We start from the raw sequence: 16,565 nt of genomic DNA on the forward strand, positions 1-16,565 counted from the left end.
CTTCCTTCCTTCCTTCCTTCCTTCCTTCCTTCCTTCCTTCCTTCCTTCCTTCCTTCCTTCCTTCCTTCCTTCCTTCCCCCATTGAAATGCTCCAGCATTTGCGCCGATATGGATTTTTATGCCGGCACAAATGCTGGTGATGGCTATGGGGTCCCCCGGCATCATGCACTAGCAAAAGCCGGTGGACCACATAGTGATCCATTGTACACAATGTCTGCCATGTGTATAATTAAACACCGTTTGACATGCTGGCATGTTTGGCAGCATTTAATTTTAATTGAACGCTGCTTACCAGCGTTCTCAATTAAAAGTAAAAGCTGCCTGGGGGGGGCGCTGTTGCACACGTTGGAAATGGCCGCCTGATCTAAGAGCTCCCGCTCCACCAAGAAATCCTGAGCTAGTTTATCCGTCCAGCGCTGCCTGTTTCGGCTCGGACGATCTGGGGGGCTGACCCGGCCGCCCGTGGGTGACCAGTCGAAATCCTGAGGCTCCGGGTCCGGGGACGCCAGAGATACGGCACGATTCAGATTGACCGGTACACGGAGGGACAGGAATCCGGAGGCAAGCTCCAGAGCAGTCTACTACAGAACCGCGGCGCAGCTAAAACGGCTGGGCCCAAAAGGGGAGGAGCTTGGTCCCGGCTCTGCCCTGACACTCTTCTAATGGCACGTTACGGCATCTGGGCTGCCGCGGTGTGGACGACTCTCCGGCCCGTACCTGCCCAAGGCCCGACCCAGCCCCGGTAGGGGTTGCCGCAGTTGCTAAGCCTCAGAGAACTCCTTACGAACCCTACAGTGCGGAGCAGGGCGAGGCATCCAGTGCAAATCGCAGTACGCGGCCTGAGGAAGTAGGCCGCGTGGGTAGTAATACCCACACAGACGACCGGTAAGGAGACGAGGCTGGGCGGAGAGGGAGCCCCCGCGGGATGCCACATGGTCGGCCGGGGTAGCAGCTAAATCGGACCCGCAATCACCCTTGTTGAGGCGGTAGGCTCCAGTGCCCGAGTGGGCGGGAAACCAGACAGGGTGCTGGCCCGGGATCAGGCGGCGGCGCGGGACCCCTACTGGAAACTGTAGAATATTTGGGATACAGTACACAGCACCACCTGGAACGCCATTCATCATGGCGGAACCACAGAGGCCGGCAAAGGGCTCCAAGACTCCGGGGAAGCTGAGGAAGGGCCCCATGGACGCCTACACGGGGGGGGGGGTCAGGGTCAGGCCGCGTCGGCCAACGCCCACGCGGCCGACACCGAGAACCCTGCTGCGGAATCCAGTGAGAATTTGGACAACCTAACAGCTATAGTCCAAAATGGGTTTCGCTCAATAAACACAAAATTGGATGACATAGTCTCTACCATCGGCTCCTTAAAGGCTAGAGTGGAGAGGGAAAGCCTACGCATAACGGAAAGTGAAACCCGCATCAGCACTAATGAAGACACTATCTCGCACCACAGCTGTGATATCATCCAAAATTAAGGAAAGCATGACGAAGCTACAGAACAAGTGCGAGGACCTAGAATCGCGCTCCAGGCGCAATAACATTCGTGTTGTGGGTGTAGCGGAATCATTTGGAAAGGGCCAAATGGAGACACATCGAGACACTGCTTAAAACCCGGTTCGGACCGGAGGCCTTCTCTGAACAATTTCTGGTGGGACGAGCACATCGTACGCTGGCCCCTGCACCTAAACCAGGCGCGCCACCACACACCATAATTGCTCGGCTCCTCAACTATAGAGGCAGGGACACAATCCTACGAAAAGCGAGAGAGGCGGGCACCCTTCACTATGAGGAAAGTCGCATACATTTTTATCTCGATTTCTCCTCTGGAGTTCAAGCGAGCAGAAGGTCCTATGAGCCAGTTAAGAAGCTCCTAAGAGAGCGCCGGATTCCATACGCTTTAATGTTCCTGGCAAAAATGAGGCTTCAACATGCGGGCAGGGCCCATTTCTTCGAGTCCCCAGCGGAGGCCATGCATTATATTGAAACTTCGATACCCCTTCCTCCCAGAGGGGGCAGACCAGCACAAAACAACAGGCCCAGACCCGTGGAATGAGAAACACTTGTGTGTCGACCCTGCTTGGGCCCGGGGTCCATTTGAGTAACTGATTAAGGTACACCAGGCACTTTGGTTGGTAGAGTTGTTGGACCTGATTGGCGGCCATGTGAAGCAACATGGCCACCCGTGGAATGTTCCATAAGTTGTATGGGCTACATCGTCAAGTTGGGGGTGAAGGGGAAGTTACGTTCAGTTGTTGGATGGACTTATGGTGGCATTTTGTTGAGGATTTTGGCTACCTTCCGGAGCTACCTCTAAAGGGAGGGTGGAAGGGGACGGCCTGTTGGTTGAAAAGTAAAGTTTTGGTCATGTTTGGGCTGGCACTGACTGTAAGGCACGAATACTGTGAACTTGTCAGTTTTGAAAATGGCTTATGTTCCATCGCGGGTCCCCGGGGGTGGGCTACAGGTTAAGCTGCTGACATGGAATGTGAGGGGGTTGAACAATCCAGTTAAGGTTAGGAAAATATCCAACTACGTCTCCAGGCATAATCCACAAATACTGATGTTGCAGGAGACCCATGCAGTGGGGATGGGTAATTCTCACATCCTGCCCGGGTGGGGTCCCCTGAGGTTCCACACGGACTACTCGACTCAGTCCAGAGGGGTTCTCACCCTTATTCACCCAGGCCTTGGGTTCCGGTTTGGTGGTCACAAGGTCGATCCCCAGGGGAGATTTGTCATGGTCTGGGGGGAGGTGGTTAACCAACAGCTTCTCCTGGTTAATAGATATGGCCCCAACATTGATGACCCGGCCTTCTAGCTGGATATATATCAGATGGTTATATCACTGGATATTTCGGGTGTCTTGTGAGGGGGGGGGGGGGGGGAAAGACTTCAACTTGGCCACATTGATCCGGTTCTTGATAGATCCTCTACGGTGATGAGGCCCCCAAGCAGGACAGCACTGAATCTTAGACATGTCATTGCACAGCTCTCACTGGTTGATGCGTGGAGGGAGGTCCACCCGGGCAGTAGAAGATACACGTTTTATTCCTCGGTACATGATTCCGAGTCCAGGATTGATTACTGGTTGGTCTCCATGCCCATGACGCCCTCGGTTGAGCGATGTGAAATCCTGCCCCGCACCCTCTCAGATCACTCCCCAGTATTGTTGGAACTATTATTCCGGAACACCCCAAGTCCCTTCAGGAGGTGGAGGATGTCTGGTGGAATGTTATGTGAACCCGGGGTAGTGGAGCCACTCCATGTTGAAATATCGGACTTTCTGTCCAATAATATCGAATCGGTCGACAGACTCTCGACAGTGTGGGAATCATTCAAGGTCTGGATGAGGGGTCTGTTGATGTCTAGAACTACGGGTATGTTAAAGACTGTGAGGACCGAACTGTCGTCTGTTGAAGTGAAGTTAGATGCACTTGATAAAACATTCAAATACGCAAGACAAGAAAGTACTAGCTGATATACACACACATCTCCAGGAATTTGACAAGCTTGCACTGAGGGAGGTCCGATATGTGGCGGCCCCGCAGGTACGGGGAGGGCAACAAGGCTGGCAGGGCGCTCTCCAACCTAATTAAACACGATAAACGACCCACACAGATCACAAGCATACGCACGCAACAGGGGAGGGTTCTCCTTGGGGATAAGGACATTAACAGGGAATTTATGGAATTCTATAAGAGGCTATACACTAACCAAGATAAGAAAACATCCGCAGAAATCAAGACCTATCTTGAAGCCCTCTCCCTCCCTAGGCTCCCTGACGAGGCGCGACTGGCGATGGATCAGCCAGTAACGATGGAAGAGATTGGGGAAGCAATCAAGGATCTGTCAACAGGCAGGGCACCGGGGTCAGACGGGTTGGGCGCTGAATTTTACAAGGAGTTCCGTGAGGAACTTGTGCCGATACTATTACAAGTGTGGGAGGAGGCACTCGAATCCGGCAGATTGCCCTCAACTATGAGAGAGGCCATAATAGTGGTACTCCACAAGCCCAGGCGACCACCACAGGACGTTTCATCCTACAGGCCCTTGTCACTCATCAACACGGACGCTAAAATCTTTGCAAAGGTCCTAGCGAATCGCCTTCTGCCAGCAGTCTCAACCCTAGTCCATCCCGATCGAGTAGGGACAAACCCATTCTGATCTACAGCCCTAAACCTCAGACGACTCTTTGGTATTATGGCACAGATCGACCCCGCGAGGAGCGCAGTGGCCATATCCCTTGACGCTGAAAAAGCGTTTGACTCGGTATCGTGGGTCTATCTCCTTTCGGTGTTTGAGGCGTTTGGGGTGGGTCTCACCTTTATACGATACGTAAAACTCCTATATACGGAACCTGGAGCCCATGTCCTGACCAATAAAGCCATTTCCGAGATGTTCCTCCTGGAGAGGGGGACCAGACAGGGGTGCCCTTTTTCGCCCCTACTATTCGCACTGACCATTGAACCCATGGCGGCCGCTGTCCGTCTTAGACACTCAGACAAAGGGATCACTATGAAGGGTTCCAACCTAACTAATTTCGCTTTACGCGGATGACACATTGTTATATGTCAGGGAGCCTGAGGTAAATATAGCACCCATCATGACAGAGATCCAGGGGTTTGCAGAATATTCCGGGTATACTATAAATATGCCCAAATCAGAAATATTCCCTCTAACACCTGCCACCCGATGCCCTACAGACACAGGGGGACTCAAATGGTCCGCAGACCACATTAGATACCTGGGAATACTGGTCTCCAGGGACAAGCTCACACTCTATGCAGATAACCATGAGGGCTCCCTACAGGCATTAGGCTCCAAGCTTCAGATTTGGGGGCGGCTCCCAATTTCCTTATCCGGCCGTGTTGCCATTCTTAAAATGGTGGTCCTCCCTAAACTTTTATACTTATTTGTCAATATTCCTATATGGCCGGGCAGGGCCTTCTTCTCCAAGCTCAGATCCATGGTGGTAACATTTCTCTGGAACGGGAAGACTGCTAGGATTAGCTGGGAGAAAATGACAGAGCCCTATTCCTCTGGAGGGATAGCGGCCCCCGATTTCGAGCTTTATTATTACATCTCCCAAGCCCAATTTGCGAAATATTGGTATAATGACGAGAACAGTACACCCCATGCATGGATAGAGGAACACACCACACATCCCACGAATATACAATCAGTTATTTTCGATCCAAAGTATAAAGACACATGTGCATATAATCCGGTTAGCTGTACAGTCAGGGCATGGATGGCTATATTCAAGAGGCTGGGAGTGGAGGTCCCCTACAATCCAGAGGTACCGCTTTGGAACTTCCCGGGTATACCCCCCCACGCATGATGCTAACATACAGGAGTCCTGGGACTCAAACGGGGAAATGAAGCTGGGTGACATGTTCGTTAATGGTGTTTTTGTGGACCGAGGTCTCTTGCTGAGGGCACTGGGGGGTGGACCCCTGAAAACGTTGCAATATTACTGTATGAGGTCTGCATTCCAGAAGAGGTGGCCTCTCTTCCCGGATGAACCCCCACCCTATCCATGTGCGCAGTTAGTAACATGTAAAAATGGCCTGGGGATTTCTAGGTTATACACAGCTGTTCAAGCTCACACCCCCACATTAAATCAGATAAAGGAGCAGTGGGAAGCGGATTTACAGGGGACCATTGAAGAAAAGAAATGGGCCAGCTATTGTGCGTTATCCAAGAAGGTCTCACTTAATGCTGGCCTAAGGGTGATCCAATTTAAAATCCTGAACAGGCTACATTATACACCGGCCAAAATCGCAAGTTTTGCATTGGATGCATCCGACGCCTGTCCTAAATATAATGCTCCTCAGGCTGGATCCTTTCACATGTACTGGGACTGCCCGGCACTGAGGGGATTCTGGAGGGCGGTGGCTGAGCTGCTGGAAGAAATCACTGAGGTGCCCCCCGATTTGACTCCTCAGAAGTATTTGTTTGGGGACATTGGCAAGCACTCAGAGAAAATTAGAACATTATTTAACATTTCATGCGCTATTGCCAAAAAACGTATTTTACAGACATGGAAAAGTTCTCTCCCGCCCACCCTGAACCAATTTCTACAAGAACTGACATGTCAACGAGTCTGAGGAACAGTTTGTTTTAACCCGACCCTCGGCATGCAGACCCAAGGACATTTGGGGCCCGTTCAGATTCTACCTATGTAATACGATTACTGAACCCGACTTGTCTTCATAATATTGCTATGCGAAATGTAACGGATATTTTACTCCTGATGTAACAGTTAAACAGATGTGCTGTGGTGTAACAGCCTATACGTGACCACTAATAAAAAAGTTTTAAAAAAAAAAAAAAAAGTAGAAGCTGCCTGGCATGTGAGCATGCCAGGCAGCTTTTACTCCTTTGCATGGCGGAGTGCAAATATGCAGGACAAAAAGGTGGCAAGTTTACACTCAGTCTGTGCAAATGATTAACATTTAGGGCGGAATCCGGCTACGCCCGTGTGCACACATACCAGGTCCTTGCTGCCAAATTACGTTTTAGAGCAATATGAGCTGCTCTGTCACTTTATCTGCCCATGTGGGTGCACTGTTGAGTTTGCTCTGCTTTGGGCATCCTTCCTTTAGCTCCCACTGCCAACCACCATGCGATAGTAGGGCCTTATATTCTACCTTTCTTCTGTCTATCACCTTTGATAGAGTGTGAACAGGTTATCTTAACTTATATATGCAATACTGCGATTCCCCGGTGTTCCTCTTACTGTGTTGGCTTGGTAGGATGGTGTCAAGTCCTCAGATTTTTGGATTTGATCAATGATTTGGATTTCAGCCGGTTTCCCCTGCAACCTCACTGGTGTTTCAATCACTGGTGCATCTGTATTGCCTCACGGCTCCCTCCGTGCCAGGGGTGTTCTATGCAGTTTTGTGCCCCGCCGGTTGGCTGAGTGTGGGGTTGAGGGCGGACGAGAGCCTTTACTTGCATATCTATATACACAGACTTGCCTCCACCCTGCCTATCGGCCCATCTCACTCCTTACTCTCCCCTCGCTCCCTAAGATAATCCTCCGCTCACCTCCTTTCCACGTCGCATGCCCCTTGCATTCAACCTAGTTTCTGCTCCTTGCTCCCCTTCTTCCTAGAAGAACCCAACTCCCATTCTATCTGTATTTAAATCCAACTTCTACTTTCTGAATAACCACTTGCATAGCATTCTATGGTACCACATCTCCCTGGTATCCACAAAACTAGAACCTAAATTGGGAATCAATACCTAAAATCTTCCCTGTCGTCGTATCACTTGGATTCAAGTCACATTTATTCAATTATTCCTTCTCTTTTGGAGTTAATCCATAGTTATGAATTCCTGTATTTTGCCTTCAGGGTTACACACATTTTGGTGTATTTTCTGTGTTTTCCAAATAAACATTTATTCTTTATTTGCGTTTTTTTGGATTGCAACTAGTTAAAATTTAAAAACTATGTTTCGGAGTGTTGGACCTGGACCGATGATAATCGAGGACTAGTCGTCAAAGGTCACTCCTATTTCTATTGGGTTTGGAGATCTGTTTGTTGTGTGAACTCCGTTCCTCAGTTTATTAAAAGAACGATCCCTTCTTAATACTGGGATCGAAATGCGGTCTGATGTAGGGATCTCCCTGATCCGTGTTGGTCTACTTAGGTCGCAAAAAGAAGCCGACCGGTTTCAGTGGTATAGAGATGAATGTCACCACTTTCTTCAGGGCTAAAGACACGCACCGATTTTATGTGCAGTCTGATTTCTTCTTGTTGAATGGGCTGAATCTCTAATATTCAGGAACAGGAGGTCGCCCTGTATGGTACATGGAGCAGGGTGTGGGAGGGAGAGACAAACACAGGGGAACTGCTACAAGTGTTAGGAATCGGGGCCAGGTTTCTCAAACACATGGCCAGCGAAAACAGGGACACCTCTCTTGCTCGAAAAGAGGTTCACAAATGGAAATTCACTCGGAACGTTCCAAGAAGAAGAAGAAAATCCCTCCCCCTCTCCCTCTCCCTCTCCCTCTCCCGAAGAGGGCTCTGCTCTTAAAGATACCCCTTGTCTTCAATGTCCGATAGAGGATAAACCATCACTACTCAAATCTTTCCTTCCCTCTCCCCCTCCTCCAATAACTCTCTCCATTTCTTTTATTGGAATAAACTTGTCCATGTTCCAAAGTAACTCGCTCTTCTGAAGGCAATATCCTACTTCCAAGATGACTTCCAACTCTTTCCTCCAAATCTCTCCTGCCCACCTCCAATCCTCTTCTGTAACCTCCCATATTCTTGTACTGCCCCCCCTACTCCCTCTTCAGGAAATCTCTGCCTTGACAGTCCCCTCCAAACGCCTTCATTCAGCTCCTTCCCGGGCGACCTACACATAGGGACTCAACAGGTTGCTTTTTACAGTCCGATTTCCCCTCTTCTCAAGAAGTGCATAGGGCCATGGCCTGGACCTAGACAGCATTGTCTGGGGCGGTATCTGGTTGGTTCATTTGATTGTGGGTTACATGGGAAGCAGGGGTCTGGCATAAAGGAACATCGAGAAATGCTGCCATTTTGGATCTGAAAGCATTGTTGTACACTGGCAGGTTTTCCTCCCTGTTATGGCCCCCCTCATACTGCCGGTCTCATGCTGGGTCCCCTTTTTGTCAATGTGCGAATGAGGTCACACTGGTAACTTGCAGTGACAAACATACTCATTTGTATCCCCGAAGTGGCCCCATCAGGGACAGTAGAGTTCTATTCATCAGTGTGTAGGATCACACATACAATTACTCTTGCTTGCCATTTGCTGTGCAGTGTTTGTTGTCCTGCATGGGCATGCCATATGTTGAGGTATTCCCTAGATACTCGAGTTAACATGCTTTTTCAGGTGGTGCAGCTGCTCTGATGTTGAAGCATTCCAACAGCTTTTTATGTAATGTGTCCATGAGGTCTTCACAGCCATTCTGAATGCTGGAGGACTTCTCCAGCAATTGTGCCAAATTAACCTCCTCCACCCCCACCCATCATCCTCCTCCCCCGCCCATCCCCACCCATCCTCCTCCTCCTCTTCCTCCAGCTCCCGCCCATCATTCTCCTCCTCCACCCCCACCCATCCTCATCCTCCTCCTCCACCCATCCTCCTCATCCATCTCTACATATCCTCCCCTCCAGCCCATCCTCCTCCACATCGTCCTCCTCGTCCATTCACGCACATCCTCCTCTGCCACCCCCACCCACCCTCCCCGTCATATCCATCCATCCATCCATCCATATCATCGTCGTCGTCGTCGTCCACCCCTCTCATCGTCCTCCTCGTCCCAGCTTCCTCCACACCATTCTACTCCCTCACCCTCTTCCTCCACCCACTCTGCCTGCCTCTCCTACAACATCTTCCCCTCCTTGGTCCAAGTTCTTAACATATCTGGTTGCCATACTGAGGTCAGGTGGAAATGCCATGACATCTGCTTGACATCAGCACAGCCCCCGTTTGTCAGCCTTCTCACCACAAACCAGGCTCACGAGAGGGTCTGCTGCTTGAGTTTGGTTCCAGCATTCTCAAATCTGAAGAGGGACAGAGAAGACTCGTATGCCATTCCCTCTCACACTTCAGTTTTTCCTGCAGAGCACCTCACAGTCCTAATCCGTTAGGCAGACACTAGCATCCTCTTCTCTAGGTTACTTTAACATGTATTGAAGGTGGGGGGGTCGGGAACTACAGATGGTTTGTGTGACAAAGTAAGAGGCTCTGAGATATTTCCCATATACAGGGGTAGTGCTGTGCAGCAGACATTTCCTCGCGGGTCCCCCGGCGGGCACCATGCAACACCATCACACTAGACAGTGATCAATTGGTCAAACATGGAATAAGCGATCCAAAGACACAGCGCTGACATTTCATTGGGAGAAAAGGGGGTGCTCACTGCAGCCGGTGAAGCTTAAAGAAAGATTCCCCCTTGACCACAGCACCAACCTGGGAATCCCTGATCACATTTGACTGCCAGAGAAGAGAGGTTTTACTTTCTCAGAATAGGTAATGTGTGTGGACCAAAAATATTCAGATGGGGTGCAGGTAGGTAGTTGGAAGGTGTAGCAGATGGGGAGTCCACAGCAAAAGCACCTTCACTTTAGATGTACTCTTTCGAAACCATTATGCCTCATTTACTGGTCATCTCCATCCCAGCGATAGTTACATTTGTATTTATTGATTTAATTTTGGCTATGTATTGAGTGTGATCATAGCTTTGCGGGGGGGGGGGGCAGGGGGCTGTACACCAGTAGCAATTCCAGGCACACACTAGAAGGGTGTGGGGAGATAGTCCATTCAAAGAATGAAGACATGCAAAGAGAGGAGGTGGGGTGGAAAAGATACCTAGATGCACACAACTAGAACTTTGGTGCAACGAGAATAATATGCATGTCAGAAAGGAGAGCTCAAGAGTCAAGGGAGTAGTATATGGTGGATATTTATACTGGTGCTGCACTTTATTGTAACACAACCTCGACTGTAGTACTATCCAAGTTGTTTACTTTTTTTTTTAACTCTTTATTGGCATTTTATAATAACAACCCAAGTACCCTACCCCTCCCAACCCTCCCAAACCACACTCCCCCAAACCCCTCCCCTACACACATTGAATAACTTTAATTAAACAGCATTAGTAGCTCCCTAACCCCACCCACCTCTGCCCCGACCCCCCCCCTCTAGTGTCCAGATTAGCACTTCGGGCATCCACTCCTTCCATCGATCACAGCATACAGACCTACATCATCCATGGTTTCCCTGAGGATCAGACTTAGTCTTTGCCAGTTCACTAGTGCCTCCTTCCCCCATTCCACCTCACCCCCTCATCCTCCCGCCCCTATCTGTATTTCTTCACGGCGGTCGTAAATAGTGGTCCTTTGACAGGTCATTAAGCAATTGGGTCCAGTGGTTTGTTACATCTTCCCCTTCCGTTTCTGAGCTCACCTTCTGCAGAACCGTCAATTCTGCTAAACCCCATCTCCGCACATCCTTTCGCCAGAGGTTGATCTCCAGGCCCTGTGGGCACTTCCACGCTATCGCCATTCGGCGTTTAGTCAGTATAAGCAGAAACCGGCCCATTCTGTTCCGCACTTTATGCCTCTTCACCCCCCTGGGAGCTTACCCCATAGACATGTTTCCAGACAACGTTCCAGGCCAGTTCCTAATAAACCATTCACCCCTTTTAGAACCTCATCCCAATACTCAACTATTACCCTACAGTCCCATATCATATGCCAGAACCCTGCCTGCGCCGCCCCACATCTTGGACATTCATCCGATAGATCCCTGTTCATTGCCCGGAGTACCACCGGGGTCATATATGTCCTATGTAAAATATTGAATTGAACCAACTGAAAACTAGCATTCCTTGATGTCTGCCGGACTAGCCCCCAGATCTGCACCCAGTCTGCACTTGGTATTGGGCGACCCATGTCCGCCTTCCATTTCCCCTTGACCCCAATTCCCCCTCTGCCCTCCCCTCCCAAAGGGCCTTATTGTGCAGCGAAATGCAGGCCCTACACCCCACCGCCTGGTCAAGTAGTACTCCGAGTACCGAACACGACTCCGGCTCCTCCAGGATTTCTACCCACAGCTCTGCCAGCCTATGGACCACTGCCCCGTAGGCTAGAAAAACACAAGTTGTTTACTTGACCAAGCTCACATTTATAATGTAATAGAACCATCCAAGTTAAATAACGGTATATTTGCTCTGGGAATGAGACCAGGTTAAAACACCCAGCGTTGGACAAAAAGTAAAAGGGACATCACTGAGGGAAAGTAGATCGAATGAAGGTGGATTAAGAATAGAGATATCACTGGATTAATTTTTCAGCAGTATGATAACCTTCTAGCAAAGTGACGGTAAACCAGTTATCACAGTATTGAGTATTTAAAATGTCTCTTAAGGTAGCAGTACTTTGGTAAAACAGCTCTAAAATGTTACAGATTTGATAAGCAACAGATCAAAAAGATAATGTTAGTTTAATTTACTTGTAGTTTCCTTTATTTTGCTTTAACTACATTGGATAAGGCCCAACACAAAACGTGGTTAGTTTATTTTCGGGTTTAGGGATTTAAAAATGGAGCATATGGTGAACATTACAAGTTGTATTGGATAGCGTTGCATTGGATTCTTGCTCAGGGACCAGTCCATTTTTCAGGGCCAACCCATGCACATCAATGTTAATGACACCAAGTGTTTAACCATTTTAAAAGGATTAATAAGTCTGAATTAAGGTGCCTCTTTACCAGCAATTATTGATCACCCCAACAAAACTTTGGTGAGGCCCATTTTCCCAGTGCTTGTGTTCCAGGTCTGTAGCTCTATGAATATCAAATGTTCCTATTAACCAAGTCACCACTATCTTTCTGTATAGAGTGCCTAGAAAGAGAATGGCAGAGACCAATAGTCTTCCTTAAAGAATCTTTTTTCCTTCTGTTAAGGGAAACACAACCACTCATCCCAGCACAATTATATCACTTGTATGTGAAACGTAACACCAACCAACAGATTTTGTCCTAAAAAGGTTGAGGCCTGGCGGGCGGGGTTATTACTGTACCCCTGACGCGATCAACTGTTACATTTCAGTATTCCTGTTTTTAGAAGGGTCTTCAATTATGGATCCACTACTACACTCATTTTTTACTTAACCACTGCCATGCTCTATGTTAACCTTGTGGTGGGCAGCATAATTACAAAATCAAAAATGACATACATGTCAATGATTTTAAATAATTAAAGCTACCCTAACTTTAAAAAACTGCTAGCTTTTTATAATCAGGTTGCCAACCACTTGCCACTAACGTGTTTGCCCACATTGAAGCCCTTCTTCCCAATACTTGAATCACCCAAATGTTGAAAGAATAGCAATAGCACCTACAGTTGGACCATTCAGCATTTGGTGTTGTACAAAACACCATAAAGAATAGATGTCAAGTTGCTATTCAGCAAAGCTAAGACAATGGGGGCTAAAAATAAAATGTAGTAGATTTCTTTTTCAAGAATTATAATTGCCAGTAAAAGCTAAAGCCAGAATTAACAGGTCATGGTTTTGAGAAGGCCGAGCAATGCTTCATTTTCTTGGGAACATATGTTAGACCTCTGCAGTGCAATAGCACTGCTGAAAATGTGTTCCTTTACAACTAATCACTTTCCTTTGACAAGAAACAGAGGATAGATGGTAAATCGGTATTAAATAAATTAAGGTGGTTAGAAAAAACAAGGCCTTCACTGTACAAATACTGCATACCTTTACCCTAGGTTAGAGTGCGTTCATGAAAATGAATCCTTTTAAAAATGTGAAAGTTACGGAAACCTGGAGAGATGATGCTATCTAGTTGTCGACGGCAGAAATAGACGTTTTGAGAAAAATCGCATAATTCTGGATAAATAATGATTATCTTGTCCATCAATTGCAACAGATTTGGAGTATTTGGAAGAAGGCAAATGCCAATATTAAACTCAATGTAATCAAAAAGTGCAATAGCTGTTCTATTAGTGAAAGAAAGAAAACCAGTAGACTAGATGGCCTTGTAATCTGCAGTCGAAACTGTTTGGAGTGTCCAGAGATCGAGGCACATTGCAGCCAAAAATGTGATCTGATATGTAATCAGCTAAGGTGGTGGTGCTTAGCAGGACATACATTTCCTAAGGGGAATGCCATACGATTTAATGTAAAACACTCTTCACAGGGTCACTCACCTGCTTGGATGGCCACTGGGTTGTGGATTTCGAGGTGGTATACGAAGAGGATCATAGCCCCTAGGGTTTTCACGCGTTAGAAATTCCTCCTCCGCCTTCGGTTTCTCAGACTTACTGGAGAACGGAGAGATGATGGTAGAAAGGAGCTGGCGACTTAGTTCGTCACTCTTCTTGAATACGCTGTATAGAGGGGAAGGCGGGAGAATGAGAAACGGGTAGGTCTGTGCTGGGATTCAAACTAATGACCAAACTTCCTGATGGGATACCTGAGCTTGATCCAGACACAGAGAAGAAGTAAAAGGATGGGAGCCAGGGAGAGACGGACAGTTGTGTACTGCTAACAATACCACAGAAAACCACATAACAAAAAAATAAAAGAATAAAAAAAAAAAAACAAAAAAAAAAACACAGATTGGACAGAGAGACAAAGAACACCGGAAACATTGTTCCTGTGATAGGGCCATAGAAAGCCTAAACTTGTCTTCAACACAGAACACGAGAACCGTGCACAACTATCACACCATAACACATCATAGTCGCAGCACAAAGTTCGGTAAAAGCAGGGAGCATCATAAATGTAACAATATGCCACAAATAGGACTTCAGAAAACACTAGAAGTGTCCATAAAGTAGCCCACCACAAAAAACAGACAAATGGTGCTTTAACAAAAGCATGACACAAAGCCTCACCAAAACCACAATTCACAAGCAGAACACCATGACAATATGTCGCAAACAATAGATACCCAAACTGAGGCACACACATTTCACAAACAGAACCATAAGACCATGCCACCAGAACTCCCGCCTGGAACACAAGCCAACATGCCATGCCACTGCAACAAAAACAATATTTGTAATTACCTGTAGCAATTATGTACTGAGAAGACACCTTTTTGAATATTGAAAGTGTTCCCAGTTATCTTAATAACTGCACAACAGCTGACTTTTGAAGACAGTACCAAAGCACTGCACCACACACAAACTTTAGATTTAAGTTTGCCCTTAGTCATCATACATCCACTTAAATCAACTGCTGCAAACTGAAATGTCAGAGTGCCCTGCACTGCAAAGTCCCCCAGAAACAGGAGTAAATGTTGGAAAACAAGAGCACCCTATCAAACATCCAGTTCCTTGATAAAGCAATTGGCCCCACGAAACCAGAAGGGATTCCCAGATAAAAGAGGCAGCTCAGGATCATTGCAGATACCTGTGAAAGTTCTGCAAGTTGTCTTGATCAATGTAATCTTCCACATTCAGTGTGAGGTCCACGACCTGCTCCAGCTTGGGGTCCTGAAGGAAAGAAATGGAGCAGTTTGTGAGTAGTGAAGATGGGCAAGAATAAGCCAGATTGCAGACACTGGTGCTGCGAGGAACGGCCATTCAACAGAAGATTGTAGCAGAGATCGGCATAGCTTCAATACCAAAAGCAGCACCTTGGCAGGAGAGGCCACCCAGGTTTTTCCTAACCATAATTTCAGTCAAAGGCAGCCTAACATGGACATCCTCGACCAAGTTAGATTCTCCAGGTTTCCACAGATGCCCAAATCAGATCTTAGCCCCAATGATATGCCTGGAATTTCATCCAAAGAGCAGGCAACAATTTTGTGGATAACCACACCTCCAGTTTCACTGTAAAGAGCCTACCATTCCAAAATGCAAACAATGTAGAATCTGCACTGGCGTCCACACTCCACCTCTCCAAGCTAGTCACACACTGTGGAGCTAAGGCAGGTCAATGCACCACCCTAATGGCTTTAATGTCACAACCTGCCAAAGAAGGTGCACAGTTGGTCAGCAGGTGCAAGTGGATCTAGGTGTGCAAGTGGATCTAGGTCACGTGGCCTAATCCCCACCCACCAGTCAATCACTGCTAAACTGTTGACCCCTTCCAGTTTGGTGCCCTTTTTCCCTACTTAAGCAGCCCAGTGGCTTCTTTTCATTTGCAGTTGGTGACCAGGTGAAAGTGGAACCATCCCCACCCACCTTCTTAGCACTTCCTCTTCCTTTCCTCTCTTAACTCTTAGATCAAGGGCATCTATCGCCTGGGGCGTCCAAAGTGAAGGGCAGACGAAGAAAAGGGTAATTCCTGTTCGGACCGGGACGCCCCAGGTACAGAACCCCTACGCAGACAGGTAAGCATGCACCGACATGCGTTTTCTCCCTCCGTCCCCACCATCACCAGGCAACACCAAATGTCACCGACATCGCCCCTCTTCTAAGTCATGGACTCTGCAATGCAGTAGCCTCACCCACATCAGCCTCAAGCCCATCAGTACCCCCACACCATCCACAACATGGGAGGTTGATGCTCGCCAACATCCACTCAGCTATCACCCATGCAGCAGACATCACCAACCTCATCACTACACACTACCTTGACGCCATCTTCATCACCGAGAATTGGCTGACACCCACATCCTAAACATCATTGTACCAGACAGCTACAGCATCCAACAAAGAGAAAGGCAGAACAATAAAGGCAGAGGCCTTGCAGTCAACCACAAGACCTTGTAGTCCTGCACCACACTGGACGTCGACAACATTGACTCCTCCAAAGTACTCTCCTACAACTTCCCGCTGTCCCTGACAGACACAGTCACCTTCCATCTCATCTACAGACAGTAAATCCAAACACTGCCTTGATCTGAGACTTCACTGTCCTGGTCAACACCATATCCTGCACGCACAACATCTTCCTAGGCAACTTCAACCTCTCAGGAAACAAGGCCACCAAACTGATGAAGGAAGCTCTCCTCAGTCTTCTTGACACCCTCAGCCTCACAGGGCACACAAGACAACGTATGAAAAAAGTAAAATCCTCAACCTAATCATCACTGCACTGCCTTACCTC

General features: G+C 47.9%; 1 protein-coding gene across 1 annotated transcript in view; it reads right to left on the minus strand.

Moving 5' to 3' along the window:
• PSMF1 (proteasome inhibitor subunit 1) overlaps window positions 1–16,565 on the minus strand; it is a 106,470-nt gene that overhangs the window by 35,116 nt on the left and 54,789 nt on the right. The window contains exons 3-4 of the mRNA XM_069650933.1: window positions 14,922–15,004; window positions 13,712–13,891 (exon numbers count right to left, since the gene is read on the minus strand). Coding sequence (XP_069507034.1) covers window positions 13,712–13,891; window positions 14,922–15,004 — 263 coding nt within the window. The remainder of the gene's footprint in view (window positions 1–13,711; window positions 13,892–14,921; window positions 15,005–16,565) is intronic.

The sequence above is a fragment of the Ambystoma mexicanum genome, chromosome 3p (assembly GCF_040938575.1).
Source record: "Ambystoma mexicanum isolate Mex_15411 chromosome 3p, UKY_AmexF1_1, whole genome shotgun sequence".
Taxonomy (NCBI): domain Eukaryota; kingdom Metazoa; phylum Chordata; class Amphibia; order Caudata; family Ambystomatidae; genus Ambystoma; species Ambystoma mexicanum.